Below are 21,332 nucleotides of genomic sequence, written 5' to 3'. Positions count from 1 at the left end.
CTTTAGATTGTAATTCTTGGAGTAACCATCAAATAAGGGAAAGGGGCCGCAGGGACAGTGAATTTCTAGAGTGAGATGGTCAGAGTCTAGTGAACTTCCAGGGTGAGGAGGCCGTTGTGGCATGATAGAGAGAATCAGAAGTGGGGCATGGAGAGGAAGGAAGACAACTGGCTTGGTCACTGCCCTTAAAATGGAGATTCTAGAAGTAACTCATTGGAGGAAGGAGCCACAGGGAGGGGAGTAAGCTTCTGGGTGAGAAGTCTACTGTGATGTGTGGGAGAAAGTCTGGAGAATCAAGAGTCAACCCCAGGGGAAAGGAAGCTCTCTATATAGCTAAATCTACAACAGATTTAGGTTAACAGTCATACTGAAAAATAGCAAAATTTACCTGAATTATAGAATATTTGTCAATAAATGTATATTTAGTCTAAATTCAAATGGTAACACAAACTAGGCTAACAAAATATTGTCAGGATAATTTATGAAGTAGAAATCCTTGGATTTGTTAAAATGACTAAGAATTAGTATTATACAATTAATAACCAATTAACACTGGTTTTGAATGTGGGCTTACAAATGCTTAAATATTATTTTATTAAGTAGGCTAAATAATGCCCCAATTATACCATTTGCTCGATTTGCTTTGCAAACGCTTTTTTAAGGGAAACTTGTTCAAATCATCTCATCCTCAGACTTTTGACGAAATAACCTAACCTCTATATGTCTTCATTCTTTCCTCAGCTGTAAAATGTGGATAACATAGCACCTGCCTCTCTGGCTTGTTGTCAGGATAAAATAATATTTGTAAAGTATTTTGCAAACCTTAAAGTATTATGGAAATGCTAGCTATTATTCATAGATTATTCAAAGATAAACATATCTTGTTATTGTTTTATGATCTATTATTGAATTCTAAAACATTAAGATAAAGGAAGGTGTGAATTAACAAAGTTTGGGATTACTTACGACTATTTTTCTATACAACTGACCCCCCCCTCAAATTATTTTCTTAAAGGTCTAAAACGAATTTTTCATTAAATAGATTGTTCTGCGCTACTTTAGGATTGCTAGTCTCAGGTAGTGGATGACTTTGGGCTTTCCACTAGATGGTGCTACAAAACCAGATAACTTTTCTTGCTCTCGGGAAGGGTGACAGTAGACAGTGTTGAAATGTGAATAAAACTAGGACTTGTACTCCAGAAAATATTGTTTAAGGTGACTTTTTCTATGGAAGGTGATTTGGTTGTAAATGTCAATACACTAACCCTGTCAATTTTGGTGTTTAATAGAGCCTTAATTGCCCAAGGAAGGGCCTGTTGATCTTATTAGCCAAAAATCCCCAAAACAATAAAAAAAGAAATATAAGAGACAGACTTTAGTAATAGTTCTTTTAGGCTTATTGTAATGTATAATTTCATTTTTTTCACAAATCAGCTGGGATTTTTATTATATCCTTTCCCTCTTATTTTCTAAGATGTATGCTTGGCAATAAAGTGCCAAAATTGTAGTCAGCCAGACAATTCTTGAGGCATAATATAATTTCTCTTAAAGAATAATTATTTATTTTAACTAAAATGAAATATAATGATAGTTGAATGCTATTTGTACCTGGAGAATTTCATCTGTACTTTTAAAAATATATTCAGATTTGACAGTCTTATATGGCTAGACAACAACAAATGAATTACACACGTTTTACAGAGCACCAGCAGATAATAAAGCAGATAGGAAGAACTGTTTTCAAGAGTTGAGAAGAATCTTTGATTTTGATGAGTCTTGAATACAATTATACATAAGAACATTCTTTAAGAAAGTCTCAGTTGAGAGTAGAGCTGGAATTAGGTAGCACTCAAAGGAAACCAAACTATACCATCTTGATTTTGCAGTACACAGTAGATATTTTTTATTTCCAATTCCATCATGCTTTAAAGCTTGGCGATCTGAGTTACACAGATCATTTTTTTCCTCGTCCATCCAAATTAGATATCCATATTCTGGGAGATTCAATATAAAGAATTAAAAAGATGGATTGTCTTAGGTATCAGAAGTATTAAGATGTCTATTCTTGGATTCTAACTTTAATTTTTCACAACTTTTTAAACTTTTGACTGAATAACTAATGTTTTGTTTCTCCAATTTCTCTTTGTAAAATAGATTTTTATAATGGCTTTAAATATTCATACATTAATCAATACAGATAAAATGCTTTCCTTTCAAGATTTATCTGATGCATTTATTTGAAAAGAAATGAGTTAATTTTGTGTTCATTTAAAATACCATTTGTTTTCATCATCATTTGGTGTTAATTTGTTTAGGATTTAGATTCTGATTTTTTTTCTCCTCATTATCCAGAAAATATCATTTGATATTTATATAAGGTTTTTTTTTTAAAATTAAAACCAGACCTCTGATTTCATGGGTATAGGGGAACGCCTAATGAAGAATTTTATTTACTAATGCAGATCAGTACTTTCTCTGCAATTTAAAGAATTTTAGAGTTGGCTGGGACACAGAGGTTAAATGACTTGCCTAGGGTCACACAGCCAAAATCTGGCAGAAGTGGTACTTGAACCCAGGTTTTTCTAACTCTGATAATAAAACTATTATCCTGAAACTGTTTTGATGACATTCTTTTTCTTTAGATGGTAATGATTTTGCATCTTCTTTAAAAGTCATTAGTTTGAACTCCCGTGTATATCGATAAATTGTCTTGTTGACCTAAAAAGAGGTAAAATTTTCTAGTTCTCTTTGTGATACTTCTGAGTAGGTAGCTAAGCAAATAGCATAAGTATAATAAAGTACATTTATGGGGTTGTCCAGCTAAAACCATCTATTGTTCTTTTATAGTATTTCTTTAATTTAGTGATGATTTTCTACTTAGAATCCCAAAGGTTTAAATTTTCCAAATTGTTTAATCATTTTCCTAAATGAAGATTCAGCATAATTAGGCATAGTACTGCTTAAAGGCAAAAAGAAGACTTGAATTTCTTGTAATTTCCTGATGTGTTACAATCATGGTATTGTTTTATATTTTAGACCTCTGGCAAACACATTTTTGAAGTATTGAGTTCCTTTTTTCCCCTTTTCTTGAGACTTGGTTCTTCTCTTATTTTGCATCCTTTTGTTCACATATATGTATTGTCAGTCATTTTTCCAGTTCTACAAATGAGAAAAGAAAGGTTCCATTTTTTTTTTCCCTGGTGAGGTGATGGGGTTAAGTGTCTTGCCCAGGGTCACACAGCTATTGAATATTATGTGTCTGAGGCTGGATTTGAACTTAGGTTCTCCTGATTCCAGGGCCGGTGCTCTATCCACTGCACCATCTAGCTGCCCCTAGAAAGGTTACTTTTTAAACTATAACTTACTAATAGTGTAAGGTGAAGGAGTGTCCTTTTTTCCTGATGGACTTTCAGTATTAGAGAAATACTTAATAAACTTAAAATGATCTTCCTTCCTCACCTGCCTTCTGGTAGATAGTCTTTCGTGTACAAAGGTTTTCTTTAGCGTTAAAATACATTTGAGGGTGTGCAATATTAAAACAAGTCTTTTTCTATCTATGTCTTTAGGGAAGGCCAATCCAGTCCTCTGAAAGGCAGTGATTTTAACTATGTTTTTAAACTTCTAGGCATTATGACATACTTGAAGAACGGGTCCCTTCAGGGCTCATTAATGACTACCACAATCTACTCTCTGAGTGTGAAGAAGTTTATAGGAAGTTTTTAAATTTGAGGAGCAGTATATCAAATGGTGGCTCAGACACTGAGTTGGAAAATGTTTCCATGGCGGAAGGGTTAAGACTGTATTCCGAAATAGAACAGCTGAAACAGAAGTTAAAACTCATTGAGAACCCTCTTCTAAGGTAGTGTATTACTTTTAAGAATGATAATGTTCACCACATGGCTCTTGTTGAGAACTGACAGATGTACTTGGTATCTTTAAGATACGTGTTTGGTTATCAGAAGCACACTGGCATTCAAGCAAAAGGAGTTCGTCCAACTGGTAGAAAGATCACCCACGTTGTATCAACTTCCATGATGGCTAGTCTGCTGCATTCTCTGCTCAGGGACAAACTTTATCAGGAGTCTCATGAAGAAATGGAAATTCAGGTATGTCCAAGTAGATAAAATAGTTCAGATTTCCGAAAAACCTATAGATAATTTCCTAGAACTAGTGACCTATACGTAGTAGGTTTGCAATGTTTGTTGAACAAATTAAAAACAAACAAGGAGATGAAGAGAATATGTTGCCAAAATTATACATTCTTTCATCATCAATGGCCATTTACTTGTGTTTGGTGCCATATATATCAAAACATATGTGTTAATTATATATTATGATTTTCCAAGTTGAGATTTGAAACTACCTGCAATAACTTTTTCATGTTGCTTTGAGTTGGTTTAAAATTTTCTTCTTTTTCAGTTTCATAATGATCCACTTTCAGCTATAAATGCTTGCTTTGAAGGGGACATTGTCATTATTTGTCCTGGTCATTATGTGGTAAATGGCATGTTTTCCATTGCTGACTCCATTGAATTAGAAGGTATGTATAAAAGATCACCCAACCAATTGACGTACATTGCATGCTTAAGAGAAGTCAATTACTAACCCTGGTTAAGCTTCAAGAATATAAATTTAGTGTTTGTATGATTTCTGTGAAAGTTTCTGGGTGAGTTGTCTTGAAATCTATCTTGGGCTTAAAGTTGGAATTTTGAGTAGTTTATTCTTTATAGTCTCATTTTTTTGTGGTGTATTTGTGTTTTGGAAATACATTTGCAGATGCAAGATGCAAAAATGGAAAAAATTTTTTGAAGAAACACCTCAAACATTTTCCAGGAAAATTGTATATGTTGAGATTTCATTTTTAGGATTTATATCTGAAGTGGTTTTAAACTTAGTGTTTTTCTTGGTCTTCTGGCTTGTTCTTCTTTCATACATATTGCAGGCATTCTGTTGTAAATTCAACTTATTTTCATGAGAGAAAGATGGTATCATGTTTTGGGAGCTGGCATAAACCAAACTATTGTTTTTAGTATAATTCTTTAAAAGCTTGGTGTGACATATTACAAAATCTCTACTTTGTACCTTGACTGATGTTTGACTGATGTGTTCTTTCTTTAAAAAATTGTAACATTGAAAGAGCCCATTTAAAAAAATAATAGTAGCATTCAGTCTTAGCATACTTTTGGAGTGACTTCTAAATTTGGGTTATTTTGCAATCCTTTATCTTTGTCCAGTATATTTCCATAATGTGTCAAATATATATGCACCTGTTCCACTATTTACCAAAATAGCTTCAAGTTAGCAATAAAATTTGAAATGCAAGGAACCATATATCATTTTGGAGCTTTTGCAGCTGTTCACAAACTGCTTAAGCTGTGTTCTTTATCTTTGTCTTGTCAAAACTTCTTAATGGAAGGAAGGCTGGGAGTTTAATTTCCTGCTGTTCACCACTACATCATCTTATCCTCCTTTTTATTTTATGTGTATAATTTTCATTCTCTTCCTACTTTCCTACATTTGATTTGTAGAGATGTGTATGTATAAATAACACATCTGCAAAATAAATCACTGCAATAAAAACACCTTTTTCTTTAACATAGTGAAAATAATATTGGCATCATGGATTGTGTGGTAGATGAGAGGATTTCTTGAATTGGTGAGGAAATTATAGCATAATTGCTAGAGCATAATGAATAGCTATAGAATCCAAATAAAACCTTTTAGGGAATGACTGTTGGTAGTTATGAGGAGAAAAGAATGTAGATATGTTAAGAGTGGGCATTTTTAGAAATTTGTAGTCTACATGACCTTTTTCTTTGATATGAGTAAATAGAAATTGTAAGTACTTAAGTTTTGCATTCTACTAGCAAGAAATTGAATACTCATTGGTTTCTGCAGTAAGTTCTTCATTTAACAAAATGTAAACTCTTTGAGAGCAAGGATTGTTTCATTTTTTTATCTTTGTATTTCCAGCACCTAACTCAGGCCTGGCACATAGTAAATGCTTAACAAATGCTTATTGATTAATTTTTAATGTATAAATCTGATCGTATTATTCCGTTATTCAGTAGCCTTTACGAATTCTCCGTCATATATAGGATAAAATATGAACTGCTAAGGCTGGCATTCAGAACTCAACATTTTGGTTCTAGCCTGCCTTTCCAGTCTTCTGTCATACTAAGCCACTTTGAATATTCTATGTTCTAGCCAGATAGAATGACTAGCCTGCCCTCTTCAACCGTCATAAATTTGCTCTCACTATATTCCCGTGCTTGGAATAAATTCACTTCACATCTTTCCCTCCCTTTTTTGAAATCTTTAATTTTCCTTCCAGGTGTAGCTCAAACTACCTTTTCTATGAACCTGTTCCATTTCCTTCCCCCCTTCCTTCATCTCTCCTCAGAATTAGATGTAATCTGTTTTTCCTGAGCCTCTTATGTCTTATTGATCTCCTGTCCACTTCATGCATCCTAAATTGCATGATTATTTGCACATGTGTCATTCTTTCTGGGCAGCTAGGTGGTACAGTGGATAGGGTCTAGATTCAGGAGTGGGGAACCTGCAGCCTCGAGGCCACATGTGGCACTCTATATCCCTGGGCGTAGCCTTTTGACTGAGTCCAAGTTTATAGAACAAATCCTTTTATTAAGGGGATTTGTTCTGTGAAGTTTGGATTCAGTCAAAGAGCCGCACTTGCTGACCTAGAGGGCCGCAGGTTCCTCGCCCCTGTTCTAGAGTCAGGAAGACTCATCTTCGTGAGTTCAAATCTGGTCTCAGACACTTACTAGCTGTGTGACCTTGGGCAAATCACTTAACCCTGTTTGCCTTAGTTTCCACATCTGTAAAATGAGCTGAAGAAGGAAATGGCAAACCACTCCAGCATCTTTGCCAAGAAAATCTCAAATGGGATCATGGAGTTGGACATGACTGAATGACAACAACATTCTTCCTACTAGACTGTAAGGTTCTTGAGGCCCTAGGCTGTATAATTTTTCATCTTTGTCTCCTTAGCACATTGCCATGTATGTGGTTGGTGCTTAATGTTTGTTGAATTCAGCCAATGCAGGGTATTGAGAAAAGCATATTCTCTTCCCTCATATTTTATCTCATAAAAAATTATTTATGCTCCTACACGAGTCTGTGTCTTGTCTGGGGTCTGGGTAATGAGCAGTGTGTTCTTAGGTACCTCAGGAAGAGCTGACCAGCTGGGATGTCTGTGCAGAATGGTTTGATTCAGAGTGCGCTCTGATGATTGCCCTCCTGGGCTGAGCCCTGCAGACATCTGAGCCTCAGTTCAGGGCCAGAGCAGCACAGCTCCAGTGTCCAGGGGTCCTTGGCTAGCCCCTGCATCTGGATCCCATTCGTCTATCCCTGCTGTGCACAGTTTCTCGGTCTAGGCTTCCCTAGACCTTGGCTCAGTCCTGGTTTGTGAGCCGGAAAGCTTCTCTGCTTTGTGCTTAGGGCCTAGGCTGCTGCTTGGACCTGTTCCCTATTGCCTGCAAGCTTCTGGCTGGGGGGAACCAAGCCGGCAAATGCTCTTACTATAATTTCTTGGATTTCTTTATCATTTTTCAGCCTGTTTTTTTTTTCCTCATCCTTGTTGGAGTAGTTTTGAGAGAATTGAGCTGTTCCACTCCCATGTGTCCTGCCATACTGAAGGGTGGCTCCTTTTTGTCTTTACATCATGGTAATTTCCTCTCCCTCCTCAGCCCGAACTGAACCCTGTCTGGTGACAAAAACAATCAGGTTAAAACATGTCCTGTAGAAATATTCTCTTGTAGTCTCTTTCCAGTCTCTGTTCTGAGGTTCGAGGTATGTTTTATTATCTCTTCCTCAGGACCATCACTGGTTTTTGCATTACTCAGGATGTAGTTTCCTCTTCATGATCTTGTCGTTTACGTTGTTGTAGTCATTATCTATTTTCTTTAAGTTCTGCTTATTTTGCTTTAGTTCATATGAATATTCCGTGTTTCTCTGAATTTCTCATGTTCCTCATTTCATACAGCATAGTAATATTCCATTGCATTCATATAACCATAGTTCTTTTCTCATTCAGCTGTAACTCAATTATTGGGCACCCACTTTGCTTCCAGTTCTTTGTTACTTCAAAGAATGCTTCTGTGAATGTGTTCTGGTATATATTGGGTCTTTATTTCCATCTTTGTCTTCCTGGGGGTATATGCTTAGGACTGGGATTGCTGGATCCAAGGGCATGGATAGTTAGTTGTTAGTTTTCTTGCATGTTCCAAACTGATACCCTGAGTGATAAAGCCGCTCTGACAGGGGCTGTTGGTGTCTTGCTTCAGCCTCTCCTGTGTTGACTCTTCATATCACTTTCATTTTTTGTCAGTTTTCTTGGAATGAGGTGAAAACTCAGAGTTTTGAAATTTGCATGAATCATGCTACTAGTGATTTGCAGTATGCTTTCATATTCCTATTTATAATTTGCCAGTCTTGGCAAATTAGATTTGAAAATTTTGAAATTTATTGATCTATTGGGGAATGGCTCTTGGTGTTATTTGTTCCACTACCCCAAATATTTTGGCTCTCAGGCTTTTTATTGTTAATAATTGGTGCACTATTTTCCCGAGTCTTCTATTTCTCTTCTAAATCTATTTAAATTTATTTCATTTGTTCAAAAGCCTTTACATTTTATGTAGTCAAAATTGTCTGTTTTATCTTTTGATAATCTGTTACATGATTCTCAAATTTTCCTGAAACACTTACTATCTCTTTCTCCCCCCAATATATCCTACCTTGTATTATGTTTTTCTGTGTATGTGTCATTATGCCAGCAGTAGAATATAAACTTCATTTTTATCTTTGTATCCCTAGTTCCTAGAACAATCCTTTGTTTATAGCAGTCATTTAATATTTGAATTAAAATGGAGTGATTGATCGATCTTGCACATTAAATCAAGGAAATAAGTAATGGTATAGAGCCTTGCAAATAGTAGTAAAATCCACTGATCCTTTGATGCCTAATTTGGTGCACTAAAGATGATTCTGGGTATTTGAAAACCATTACTTCAGAATGTAAGCTCTGACAACATCCTACCAAGGTGGAACAGCCTGGATAAGTTCAAAGGTGAATCATCAAAAGGTTGACCACAGGGTGAAAACGTTTTATTTTTATCCATAGAGTTCATGAAAATATTTACTAAAGTGTGGCTTTGTTATCTGTGTCAGTGAAAACAGTATCCACCCTATTGAAATTACGAATGTTTTGTATTATTTGAAGTAAACTCTCAATTGTTCCAAGTAAAACAACCTTAATCGAGGTCTTCTTGTTGTCTTGTTAAAGTGCAACTTAAAGTTTACCGACTTAAATATACAAATTTGGGTGTCTGGAATATACAAAAACACTTTCTTGTTCATTTAGTGCATAGTAGTTCACTTCTATTTATAATCACTGAATTGAGGAGTTAAGATATAAGTAAGAAATTCTGTTCTTAACCTGTTTGGATCTGCTTTGAGATGGAAAAAAAAATACTAGTACCATGTACTGTACATCTTTTTTCCATAGTAGACCATTCAAAGACCCTGCTACATTTTCTATTTTTTGACTGAGTCTCGTGGAAATCTTAGTCATAAACCTTTTAGCTATGTAACAAGGCAGGAAAGAGAAGATTTTTAAATATTTGAAAACTGAATAGTTGGATTATGACCTTAATGGAATGTGCTAATTTTTCTTTTCTGTTGTGGTTATTATTTTTTATTGAGTGCCATAACCACTGAAAATGTTGTGTCCATGTATTATACTTTTCTTTCGTGTGGAATGGAATTAGAAGATGTTCTTTTGATAACTTTTTTCAGGATTTTGAAGGTAAAACATGCAGCATAGTGCTTTGCATATGGTAGATATTCAATAATGAAGGGAGGTTGGATTTTTTTTTGGACAGTGAACAATATGGTTCTTATTAAAATGAATTGATTTGATTTAATAGTTTGAGAGGCTCAGGTTTGCCTTTTTAACCTAATTTAGACTGATTAGTATATCCTTTTGATTCACTTTTGTACATTTAAGATTTATAGCAATTTTGTGACCAGGTTTGTTAGTGACAGTGACCATTTTTGATCTTGTTTTCTAGCAAAGATTCGGATTAATGTGGCTGACACTCACATGGAATAGTTTGGGGAAAATGTTGGTGCCATTAGGTATCTAAAGGGAAACTTTACAGTGAAAAATCAGTGGACTGTATCAATTCTTCACCCAAATTAAATTGTTTTTTTTCTAAATTCTTGCTGGACTGGTTTTAGAACTATGATTTGGAGTCCAATGAATCACAACAACATATCTTCCAGATTGAGTTTATATTTTTTCTAATTCATCTTAACTTTTTTCTTTTCTCCATAGGATATGGTCTGCCAGATGACATTGTGATAGAAAAGAGGGGAAAAGGAGACAATTTTGTAGATTGTACAGGCGCCAATGTTAAAATCTCAAATGTGAAATTTGTTCAGCATGATGCTGTGGAAGGAATCTTGAGTAAGTATTTGTATCTGCTGAGATTTTAACCTTTGAAGGAGAACTTGGTGTTTCTTTATCAGAATAACTAGTAAAACAACCCCATAAGTTCTCATCACCTTTTAGTGAATGGATGGACTGATTATTTTTGTATTGAGAGATAGGAAGCTTCCCAAAAAGTGTTTGAAAAATAGTTCTTCATAAATCGCTTTTGTATATTTGGCCAAGATTTCTTTAATACACTTTTAAAATTCTAATACTTGTAGTCTGTTTCTTTATCTTAAGTTTAACTCTAACCTTAAAGTAGGGCTTGCAAGCTGCTATGTTACTTTCCTTCCATGTTCTATAGCTTGTTTGTAGAACTTGTGGCTTGCTTCTTTATCTATGATATTCTACAAGAAATGTTAACATATCCACTAATGAAAATTCAAAACTATTTTGTCCTTTTATGGCCATGAAAATCCCTCTGTGTGTTGTGTCTGCATATTAGAGAACAAATAAAAAAATTGCCATTTCCCTAGGTGATAATGTTAGAATTATGTTGTGTGAAGCATTGCTCCCATTAATTTACAATTAGTTTTGGGGATATACCTTGTGGAGACTTTAATTGGAAGCCCTCTAAAAGTGTCTAGTTTATATGTTAATGTTAGAAAAGGCAAAATAAATTCTAATGTAGCTAACACTAGATGAGCATTTCCATCACAGGCATTCACCATGGCAAAACCACATTGGAAAACTGTGTGTTGCAATGTGAGACTACAGGAGTAACGGTTCGAACATCAGCAGAATTACTAATGAAAAATTCTGATTTATATGGGGCCAAGGTATGGTACACAACACTGTTTACTTATTACAATGCACCTTAGATCATTATTTTTAACAAACCAACAAAACCAAATGATAAAAGTTAAATTATCTTATTAAGCATTTTTGAAGTACAGGGGGAAGGAAAAATAAACCCCAAAGTTGAAGAAGTTAACCTGAAGAGAAATTTAGTCTTTTAAAATAATGTTTCTTAGTTAACTAGCTCTTATTAGTCAAATATCAGTTGTTCAAAGTTATTGAATTTTTATTTTCCTTCATGATGTCTCACATTTGGTTCTCATCCTTCCTAAGTGGTTGGTTAGTGCAATTCATTTACAGCAATTTGATAAGATGAGGTTTGCCTATTTTATTTCCATACAGCCTAGTTTTGTTTTATCGCATGGTCCACAGGCTATATAATTACTTCTAGGCTGATATTTGCCAGAAGTCAGAAGGGGCAAGAGTGAATGGCTTGGCACAAGGGGTTACTACTAGTAGAAAAATAGCCTGATGTGCTGGTCACAGTGCCTTGTGGTGTGCGTGCTATAGTTAGTGCTCAGTAAATGATAACTTCACATTTGTATGTAGCATGTTGCAGTTTACAAAGCCCTTTTCTCATAGCAGCCCTATGAGGTTTTGGTACTAAAAGTATTACTAAACCTATTAAATTTTCTTTTCAGTTATCAAGCATTTATTTTTTTTCTCCCTTCTCCCTCTTCCATCACTAAAAGGAAAGAAAGAAAAATAGAATTCTTGTGTGATATAAACATGGTCAAGCAAATCAAATTCCCACATTGGCTATGTCAAAAATTCGTTTCTCATTCTGCATATTAGTCCATTATTTCTCTCTCATGAGATGGGCAACATTCTTTATTAGTCCTTTGATTAAGAGGAATCATGGCTGATTATTTCATTGATCAAAGTCCTTATTTCTTTCAGAATTATTTGTTTTTACAATATTGATGTTACTGCACTATATATTAATTTATACAAGTCATCCCTGGTTTCCTGTTTCTTAATTTCTTATAGCACAATAATATTCATTACATTCATAGAATATAATTTTTCAGTTATCTCCAGTTGATGGCAGCCCTGGTAATTTGCAGTTCATTGCCACTACAAAAAGAGCTGCTATAACTATTTTTTGCACATATTGGTCCTTTTCCTCTTTTTTAATTTCTTTGGGGTATATAGGCCTTACAGTAGTATCACTAGGTCAAAGGGCATACACTCTTTAGTAACTTTGGGACATAATTCCAAATCGATTTCCAGAATGCTTTAGACCAAATCACAGTGCCACAAATAGTGCCTGTTTTCCTGTAGCCTTTGTCATTTTTTTTTTTTTTTGTTAGCTTTGCCAATCTGATGAGCGTTACGGGGAACTTTGGAGTAGCTTTAATGTGCATTTCTCCAGTTAGTGATTTGTAGTATTTTTTCATATGACCTCTAGATGACTTCGATTTTCTCCCTTGAGAATGGCCTGTGATTAGATCACTTATCAATAGGGGAATGACACTTATACTTATAAATCTGAATCAGTTACTTACATATCTTGGAAATGAGGCACATCAGAAAAATATGCTGCAAAGATTTTTTTTTCCCATCTGTTTTCCTTCCAATCTTAGCTGTATTAGATTTTTGTGCAAAACCTCTCAAATTTTATGTAATTAGAATTGTCCATTTATCTTGTGATCCTCTCTATCCCTCATTTGGTTGTGAACTCTTCCCTTATCCATACATCTGAAAGGTAATTTCTTTCTTGTTGCTTTAGTTTGTTTTATCTGTGACTTTTTATACCTATATCACACATCCATTTGGAGCTTATTTTGGTATAAGACATGAAGTGGTGGTCTAAACTTAATTTCTGTCATATTGCCACTTAAGAAATGTCGATGGATAGATGTTGCTTTGTAGTTTTCTCAGCAGCTTTTATGAAATAGTAGGTTTTTATCCCAGTAGCTGGGATGTTTGGACTTATTAAATACTAGGCTACTAAGTTTATTTGTTTCTATATGTTGTATACTTAATTTGTTTTACTGAGTAATATTTCTAATTTTTAAGCAGTACCAAATTATTTTGACAATTACTGTTTTGTAGTATAGTTTGAGATCTAGCATTGTAGACCTTCCTTCCCACTTTTTTTTTTTCATTATTCCCTTGAGGTTCTTGACCTTTTTGTATCTCCGTATAAATTTTGTTGTTTTTTTCTAGTTCTCTAATGTGATCCTTTGGTAGGTTGGTATGATACTGAATAAATAAGTTAATTTAGATAGTATTATCGTTGTTATTATATTGACTTAGCCAACCCCTGTGCAATTAATATTTTTCCAGTTATTTAGGTCTGTCCTTATTTTTGTAAACAGTGTTTTGTAATTGGTTTATTTATGTAGTACTTACGTATATCTTGGTAGGTAGACTACCAAACATTTCACAGATTTTGTAGTTATTTTAAATGGAATTTCTCTATCTCTTCCTGCTAGATTTTATTGGCAATATACAGAAATTTTTGGGATTTGTGTGGATTTATTTCATATCTTATAAATTTTCCAAAGTTATTTTTTTAGTTATTTTTAGTTGAGACTCTAGAGTTTTCAAAGTGTGCCACTGTATCATCTGCAAAAACAGATTTTGTTTTGTGTTTACCTATGCTTATTTTCACAATTTCTTTTTCTTGTCTTATTGCTATAGCTAGCATTTCTAGCATTATGTAAAATAGGAGTTGTGACAAAGGACTCTAGTTTATCTGCATTACACATAATACTGACTCTTAGTTTTAGATCTCTATTTATCATGATTTTAAAAGAAATTATTTATTTTTAACATTCTTTTAAAAAAATTTTGAGTTCAGAATTCTCTCTCTTCCTCCCACCCCTCTCCCACACATTGAGAGTCGAGGAATATGTTATCATACATGTGAAGTCATGCAAAACATATTTCCATATTATGCCAAAAAAAAATCAAGAAAAAGAAAGTAAGAAAAAAATGCTTCAATCTGCACTCAGAGTTCATCAGTTCTCTTTCAAGGTAGATAGCATTTTTCATCATGAGTCCCTTGGAATTGTCTCGGATCATTGTCTTGATCAGAGTAGCTAAGTCTTTAACAGTTAAATATTGTTATGATATTGCTGTTACTGTGATACTATTCTCCTGATTCTGCTCACTTCACTTTGCATCAGTTCATATAAGTCTTCTCAGGTTTTTCTGAAACCATCCTGCTTGTCATTTTATGTAGCACAATAGTATTCTATCAGAATCACATACCACAACTTGTTAGCCATTTCCCCACTTGATGGGCATCCCCTTAATTTTCATTCTTTGCCACCATTTAAAGAGCTGCTATAAATATTTTTGTACATATAGGTACTTTTCCCTTTGATCTCTTTGGGATACAGATCTAATAGTGGTGTTGCTGGGTCACAGGCTATACATAGTTTTATAGCCTGTTGGGCCTAGCTCTGAATTGTTCTCCAGAATGATTGGATCAGTTCACAGCTCCACCACCTGTGATTTAGTGTCCCTATTTTTCTACATTTCCTCCAGCATTTATCATTTTCCTTTTCTGTCATGTTAACCAATCAGATAGGTGTGAGGAGAGTGGTTTTAATTTGCATTTTTCTAATCAGTAGTGACTTAGAGTGTTTTTTTCATGTTACTATAGATAGCTTATATTTCTTTTTTTGAAAACTGCCTGTTTATATCAAGTGGGAAATGGCTCTTATTTTTATAAATTTGGCTAAGTTCCCTATATATTTGAGAAAAGAGGCCTTTTATCAGAAAAACTTGCTATAAATTTTTCCCCCTAGTTTTCTTTTTTCCTTCCAATTTTGGCTGCATTGGTTTCATTTGTACAAAACCTTTTTAATTTCATATATTTAAATTATCCATCATACTTCCCGTGATCCTCTCTATCATTTGTTTGGTCATAAACTCTTCCTTTGGCCATAGATTTGACAATAAAATTTTCCATGCTCCTTTAATTTGCTTACAATATCATCTTTACATCTAAATCATATACCCATTTTGACCTTGTCTTGGAAAATGGTGCGAAGTGTTGGTCTATGCCTCATTTCTGCCAAACTGCTCTCCGGTTTTCCCAGCAATTTTTGTCAAATTCTAAGTTCTTGCCCCCAAACCTTGGATCTTTGGGTTTATCAAACACTAGATTACTAAGGTCATTTACTATTGTACTATTTACCATGTTAAGGAAAGGTCCATTTTTGCAGAGATGGGTGTTGTGTTTTGTCAAAAGTTGTTTTTTTTGCATCTCTTGATATGATCATAGGACATATATGTAGCTATGTATTTATGTACATACACATGTACATATATCTGTTTGCACAACATATGCACACATGCCCACACACTTCATGGATAAAAAAACAGAGGCTTCAAGAGGTAAAATAGCTCACAGTTCGAAGGCCAGCACTGGGCAGAGCAAGAACTAAGAATTACAATGTCTAAGAATTACAATTCCTGTTAGCTCCCTTCTGCTCCATGTTTTGCCATTTCACTACTATCACTGTAGGAGTTAGGATATGGGCCATTTTTGCCACTTTTCATTTTATAAATGGATATAGCCAAACACATTTTGTTACCTGTGGCTAGCCTCTTGGTGAAGAATTTCGGTTAAGTAGCCAAGATGGATCCTTGGTTTCTCTTTTGCCACACTTATATTTGGCTGGCATAGATTTTGAGAATAGGATATTGGATATCATGACCTGGGTTTGAATTTTGGCTATGTTATTTCTAGGTGTTGACCTGGACAGTTGCTTAACCTGTCTGGGCCACATTTTCCTCATTTGTAAAGTGCTTTCTAGGCGCTATTCTATGGTCATTTGAATCCAGCAATCACCATTTTACTAAAATGAGACATCAGAGGGGCAGCAGTATCTTTTGAAACTTCACTCACTTATTTTGGTTTTCCTTTAATTGAGTCTGTTGGAGTTGAGTGGTCATTTTGAATAAATTTTGTGTCTTCCAAGGAAATTGTTAAATAACACCTTTTATAGAATCAGAAAATTGATCTGCCCTTGAGAAGCCAAAACAAAGATCAAGTGTTGAAACTCTAAGACAGTGTCTTGTGTGTGAAAGCGATAAACATTGTCATACAACCTGGTGGAAACAGAACAATTGGAAATGTTGATTAGGAATGCCTAATAAAATTGATTTGTAAAGTACATTATATTTGTAGTATTTTAAGAGACTTGATGTTAATGATAATTCACTTAATCTTATGTCTCTGTCTTTTTTTTGTTTTTTTTGAACTGTGATGACTAATATCTCAAACTAATTTATAGGGTGCAGGTATAGAAATATACCCAGGGAGTAAATGTACTTTGAGTGACAATGGGATACATCATTGCAAGGAAGGCATACTAATTAAGGTGAGTGCAAACTGAAGTATGCTCATTTACAAGGTTAGATTGGTTTCGCTTATTGAATAGTTGTTTTTTTTAAATTCCCTTTGTTCTGTTGCTTTTGGGTTGTGAAAAACATTTGTGGTGTATGAATTTCAATAATATCAATAGTTGGTGATTGGAAGTTTTCTGTCTCTTATGGAGAATGTTTTTCCTTTCCCTGTATCTCTAGATAATGGAAGAGAAAATGCTGTATGTCACTCAGAGCTCAGTCTGTGCTGTAACATATTAATAAGCTTAGCTTTTTACTTTATCTTTATTTTTAGATTAGCCTGGAAAAAAGTGAGGAGATTTTAAAATCAGGCAGTGTTGGATGTGACAGTTCTTTAAAACATTTGTTTTCAATGTCACAGGACTTCTTAGATGAGCATTATGACATTCCCAAAATAACCATGGTGAATAATGTCATACATAATAATGAAGGCTATGGTGTTGTCTTGGTGAAACCTAAAATTTTTTCTGACCTGCAAGAAAATGCTAAAGATGGATCTGAAGGTACTCTATTTTTATTCATTCTTTAATAGAAAAATATAGATCTAGTTTAGTCTGTTTGAGCTAAACTAGAACTAAGGCTTTCTCCTCCACCTTCATTCCCCCTTTGGGGGAAAAAAATCCATTCCCATAATCAGGTGGTTGGGGATGGGTGTAGAGCTGGGGCAGCGTTCCAGTTGTGTGACTCTGCTCTTCTCTTAGTGCCTGGACCTGGGTGAAAAAGTGGGGTCCTTATCTGAATACATGTCACATCTCCTTCTTTTAGATTATTTGCTTCTTTAGAGTAGGAACTATGTCCTTTTTAATTTTTGTGTATCCTTAGCACAGTCCATAGTAGGCACTTAATGTTTGTTTTGATAAAGAAGGAATATGTTAGCTGTTCCTAACATGATGGAGGTAGATGATCAGAAGAGCCAGGAAAACAAAATTACACTTGCTATTGATCAGCAAGCATTTGTCAAGCTCCTACTGTGTGCCAGGCACTGTATTAGGGGCTGGGGATTCAAGTTTAAAGAATAAAGAAATCCCTACTCATAAGGAGCCTGAAGAATAAAGAAATTCTACTCATTCTAATGGGGAAGATAAGTACATATATAAATATGTACAAAATAAGTATAAAGAGGAATTAATACAAATAAAGTGGTTAAACACAAAGTTGGTTCAGAGGGTAGGCACCAGGAATTGGGAAGATCAGGAAAAGCTTCATGCTGAATGAAGATTATATCTTAGCTGCATCTTAAAGGAAGAAAGGGTTCCTGGGCTGTGGTGAGGAGGGACAGTTGCCAGTCCAAAGACACCTAGGTGAGAGATGGAATGAAATATGATGGGAACAGAGAGGGGGACAGTTTGACTGGATCCCAAGGAAGGAGAGTAATGTCTTTTGAGGCCAAAAAGATAGGTTGGGGCCAGGTCGTGTAGGACTTTAAAAACTAAGCAAAGAAGTGTATATTTTATTCTTGAGGTAATAGAAAGCCATTGGAGTTGATTGAGTAAGGGAATCACACAGTCACCTCTTAAGGAAAATTAGTCTGGCAGCAATGTGGAGGATAGTCTGGGAGTGGTGAGGGACTTGAGTCAGGGAGACCACTTAAGCCGTTGCAATAACCTTGGGCCAATGGTTCCCTGTGCTTTTTGTTCCTTGAACCTCTTTCAACAACAACAAAGAATGTGTTTGTGAACCTCCAGAGTAATTTAATCTACTACTTACGATATTCTTTGTAGTTATTTACTTCTTTTTTTTTTTTTGGCTAGGCAATGGAGTTAAGTGATTCACTCAGGGTTACACAGCTAGTGTCAAGTGTCTGAGGCTGAACTTGAACTCAGGTCCTCCTGAGCTTCAAGGCCAGAATTCTATCCACTGTGCCACTTCGCTGCCCCCAGTTATTTACTTTTTAAAGCACCATTAAATAATTTTTAGCACAAACCCTTTGGATTATCATCAAACCATTCAGTGAGAACTACTAACCGAGGTGTTTTGGTAATGAGGGCTGGAATTAAAGTGATGGCTGTGCAATCTGAGAGAAAGGTTGTTGTAGAGGAAGAAGCAGCGAGATTTGACATCTGATTGGATCTGTGGGTCAGAGAGAAGGAGGAGCTGGGGATAAACTCAGGTTCATCCTTAAAAATGAGGCTATGAAGTTGGGGGTATGGTTTCAACAGAGATAGTGATGTTTGGAAGAGGGAAGAGTTTGGAGTGAGAGATAGTTAGAAGGTAGGGTCAGGAAGACTCAGCAGAAAGTAGGAGGAAGAGAGCAGATAGCATTGTTAAACTAGATACAGGACAGCGGGATTTAGTGTTAGGATTTAAAAAATCTAGTTTAACTACTTTCTGCAAGTGAGGAAACTGAGATCGAAAGGGTTGAAGGGACTTGCCCAGAGTCGCAGTGAATCTGGAGCTTGATAAGTAGAAGCATAGCTGGCCACTGTCTTCCTACTTGTAGTGAATTCTTTCCTCAGTTTTTCCCATTTTTCTTGGATCACAAAGCTGGAGTTGACAGTGATTTTGGACAGTTGGCCTCAGTCAGTCTATTTATTCCTAAATGGTAGAGAAGGCTTAGACATTGAAGTGGATATTTGGGAATTTGAACCTCAGGTTCTCTTGAAGAGCAGAGGAGCCAAAGACTCAGGGCATGATTAGCTTTATGAGTTAAAAGAAAAGGTGTGAGAGCCTGGTGATATTGGGAAGGCAAAGACATCTTAAACTTATTGGTAGAAAATCTAGTCATGAAATTTAAAATTCTTATGTTATAAATTGTTAGATGCTAGAAGAGATCTTGGTCAGAAAAACGATTGGTAGCTGTATTAGATGATCATGTTGAAATATTTACATTATAATTGATTTAGTTTTTACGTATGACTTAATTTCTGTTAATTTGTTCTGTTTCCTCTAGGAAATAAAATGCTTAAAGTTCAGACAAATGAAGAAATAGGTGCAGTGGAGAAGGTGGGACAAGAAGAGCTAATGCAGTATGCATCTGGTGAAATGGGACTGTATGCAAGACCTGACTTTTGTGACCAAACTGAGCAAATGGAAGGCAATTGTGAAATTGTCAGCGAACTAATGGCTGCTTCCACAAGGAAAGGCCAAGTGAAAAAGAAAAGGTTGAGTGGCCTGGGCATCACCGAAGCAGATGATAACCTAATGTCCCAGGAGATGTTTGTTTCTATTGTAGGCAATCAGTTCAAATGGAATGGGAAAGGCCGTTTTGGTACTTTTCTTTTCTGATGGAAACTGATGTTTAGAAATGTTGGATTTGCACATGCTACTGTAGTAATCACTGCTCTTCTCATAGGTAGCTTGCTTCGTGCTTGGTATTTTGTACTTGTTATTCCTTTTGTATTTGGATGAAATGCAACAATATTTATTCTTATCTGCAAATGTTGCACAGAAATTGCTCTCCTTTTATAAGAAAGGTGAAAAATAAAGAGTTTTTAAAATGAGCCTTGGTAGGGAGTAGAATTGGGGCAGGGATCACTTGCCCAGAAGGTCTGCTTTCCTTGTGTTGTAATTGGCTTTTATTTAGTACATTAAGTAAGTTTGTAGTGTGTAACACTTTGAACCTAGCCATTGAGAGAGGGGACTGGAATCGAGGGGCAAGTGACCAATAGAGCGATAGGAGTATTTTTCATCCTTTTTGTTTCTCAGTCCCTATTGCTGATCTGATTTCTGTGCGGTAAGCGCTTAGTGCCTGTGTTAAAAGTAAAAGCTTTTATGATTAGGAAGTTGCCCACCTAATCAAACTCATTTTTAAGAGTGAGTAGGATTCATTTTTTGGGGGCAAACTGTGCAATCATCAGAACGTCCATAGATAATATACTGACTTCGAAACAGAACTAAAAGTGTCATTAAGAGTGTACGTAGAACTCTTTCACTATTGCTGAGTGCGAAAAACTAAAAGCTAGTGCATTTCTTTTACCATGACAGTGTTCTAATAAACTTTTTCATTCACCTTTTCCAAGCTGAAATGAAATAATGTTAATATATCTCTTTTGGGTTCATCGTCTTGATATGACATAAAACTTAAGGAAAAAAACTTGTATATTTGAAAAATTTATAATGTAACATTAGTATGCCTATCAATTAAAATTGTAAAAATATTGTATTGAACTTGAATTCAGTCATATCTCTTCAAACTCCACAGGCAGTAGGAAGGTGGAGCTTAGTACTGTCTTAAGTACCCTAGCATCACTTGTGTTCTAAAAAGATGGTAAATGTTTTCAATGCCTTTTGTGCCTTTTTCTTGCAGGTGGATTAATGCTAATCCTTACCATTTTTCAGATTCCCTTACAAAGAATTTATTGTTTTGTCATTGAAAGGTGATTATTTTTTAACCTATGGCAAAATAGTTTCTGTGTTAGATGGTTAATTAAGAAAGTAATGCTGATTACTTTCACGTTAGCTTCATCCAAACACTAATTTAAAACCATCTACTTAACTAATTGTTATCATATTGGTTTTTCAATTGTATTTCTCCTTTCGTGTGGAATCTTGATTTCTTTTTACCTCATAGTTTGCACTCCCAAGAGAATTTTGTATAACTATGTAGTATTCTAAAAACTCTTTTTGTTTCTGTGTAGCATAGTGTAGTGGAAAAAGAACTGACTTGCTTGATACCTGGGTTCAGAGGCCACTTTAGATGTTAACTAGCTGT

At 35.1% G+C, this 21,332-nt stretch overlaps 1 protein-coding gene across 1 annotated transcript in view; it reads left to right on the top strand.

The window, feature by feature from the left end:
- SHCBP1 (SHC binding and spindle associated 1) overlaps positions 1-20,634 on the top strand; it is a 32,832-nt gene extending 12,198 nt beyond the window's left edge. Inside the window, exons 6-13 of the mRNA XM_027867777.1 lie at positions 3,626-3,859; positions 3,941-4,106; positions 4,420-4,540; positions 10,358-10,489; positions 11,174-11,292; positions 16,570-16,656; positions 17,043-17,184; positions 19,572-20,634. Of these exons, the coding sequence (XP_027723578.1) occupies positions 3,626-3,859; positions 3,941-4,106; positions 4,420-4,540; positions 10,358-10,489; positions 11,174-11,292; positions 16,570-16,656; positions 17,043-17,184; positions 19,572-19,906 (1,336 nt within the window). The 3' untranslated portion in view covers positions 19,907-20,634. The remainder of the gene's footprint in view (positions 1-3,625; positions 3,860-3,940; positions 4,107-4,419; positions 4,541-10,357; positions 10,490-11,173; positions 11,293-16,569; positions 16,657-17,042; positions 17,185-19,571) is intronic.
- The last annotated feature ends 698 nt before the right edge of the window (positions 20,635-21,332 follow it).

This window comes from Vombatus ursinus, unplaced genomic scaffold, assembly GCF_900497805.2.
Source record: "Vombatus ursinus unplaced genomic scaffold, bare-nosed wombat genome assembly UNPS02014786.1, whole genome shotgun sequence".
NCBI lineage: Eukaryota > Metazoa > Chordata > Mammalia > Diprotodontia > Vombatidae > Vombatus > Vombatus ursinus.
This window is presented reverse-complemented; position numbering and strand designations above follow the sequence as displayed.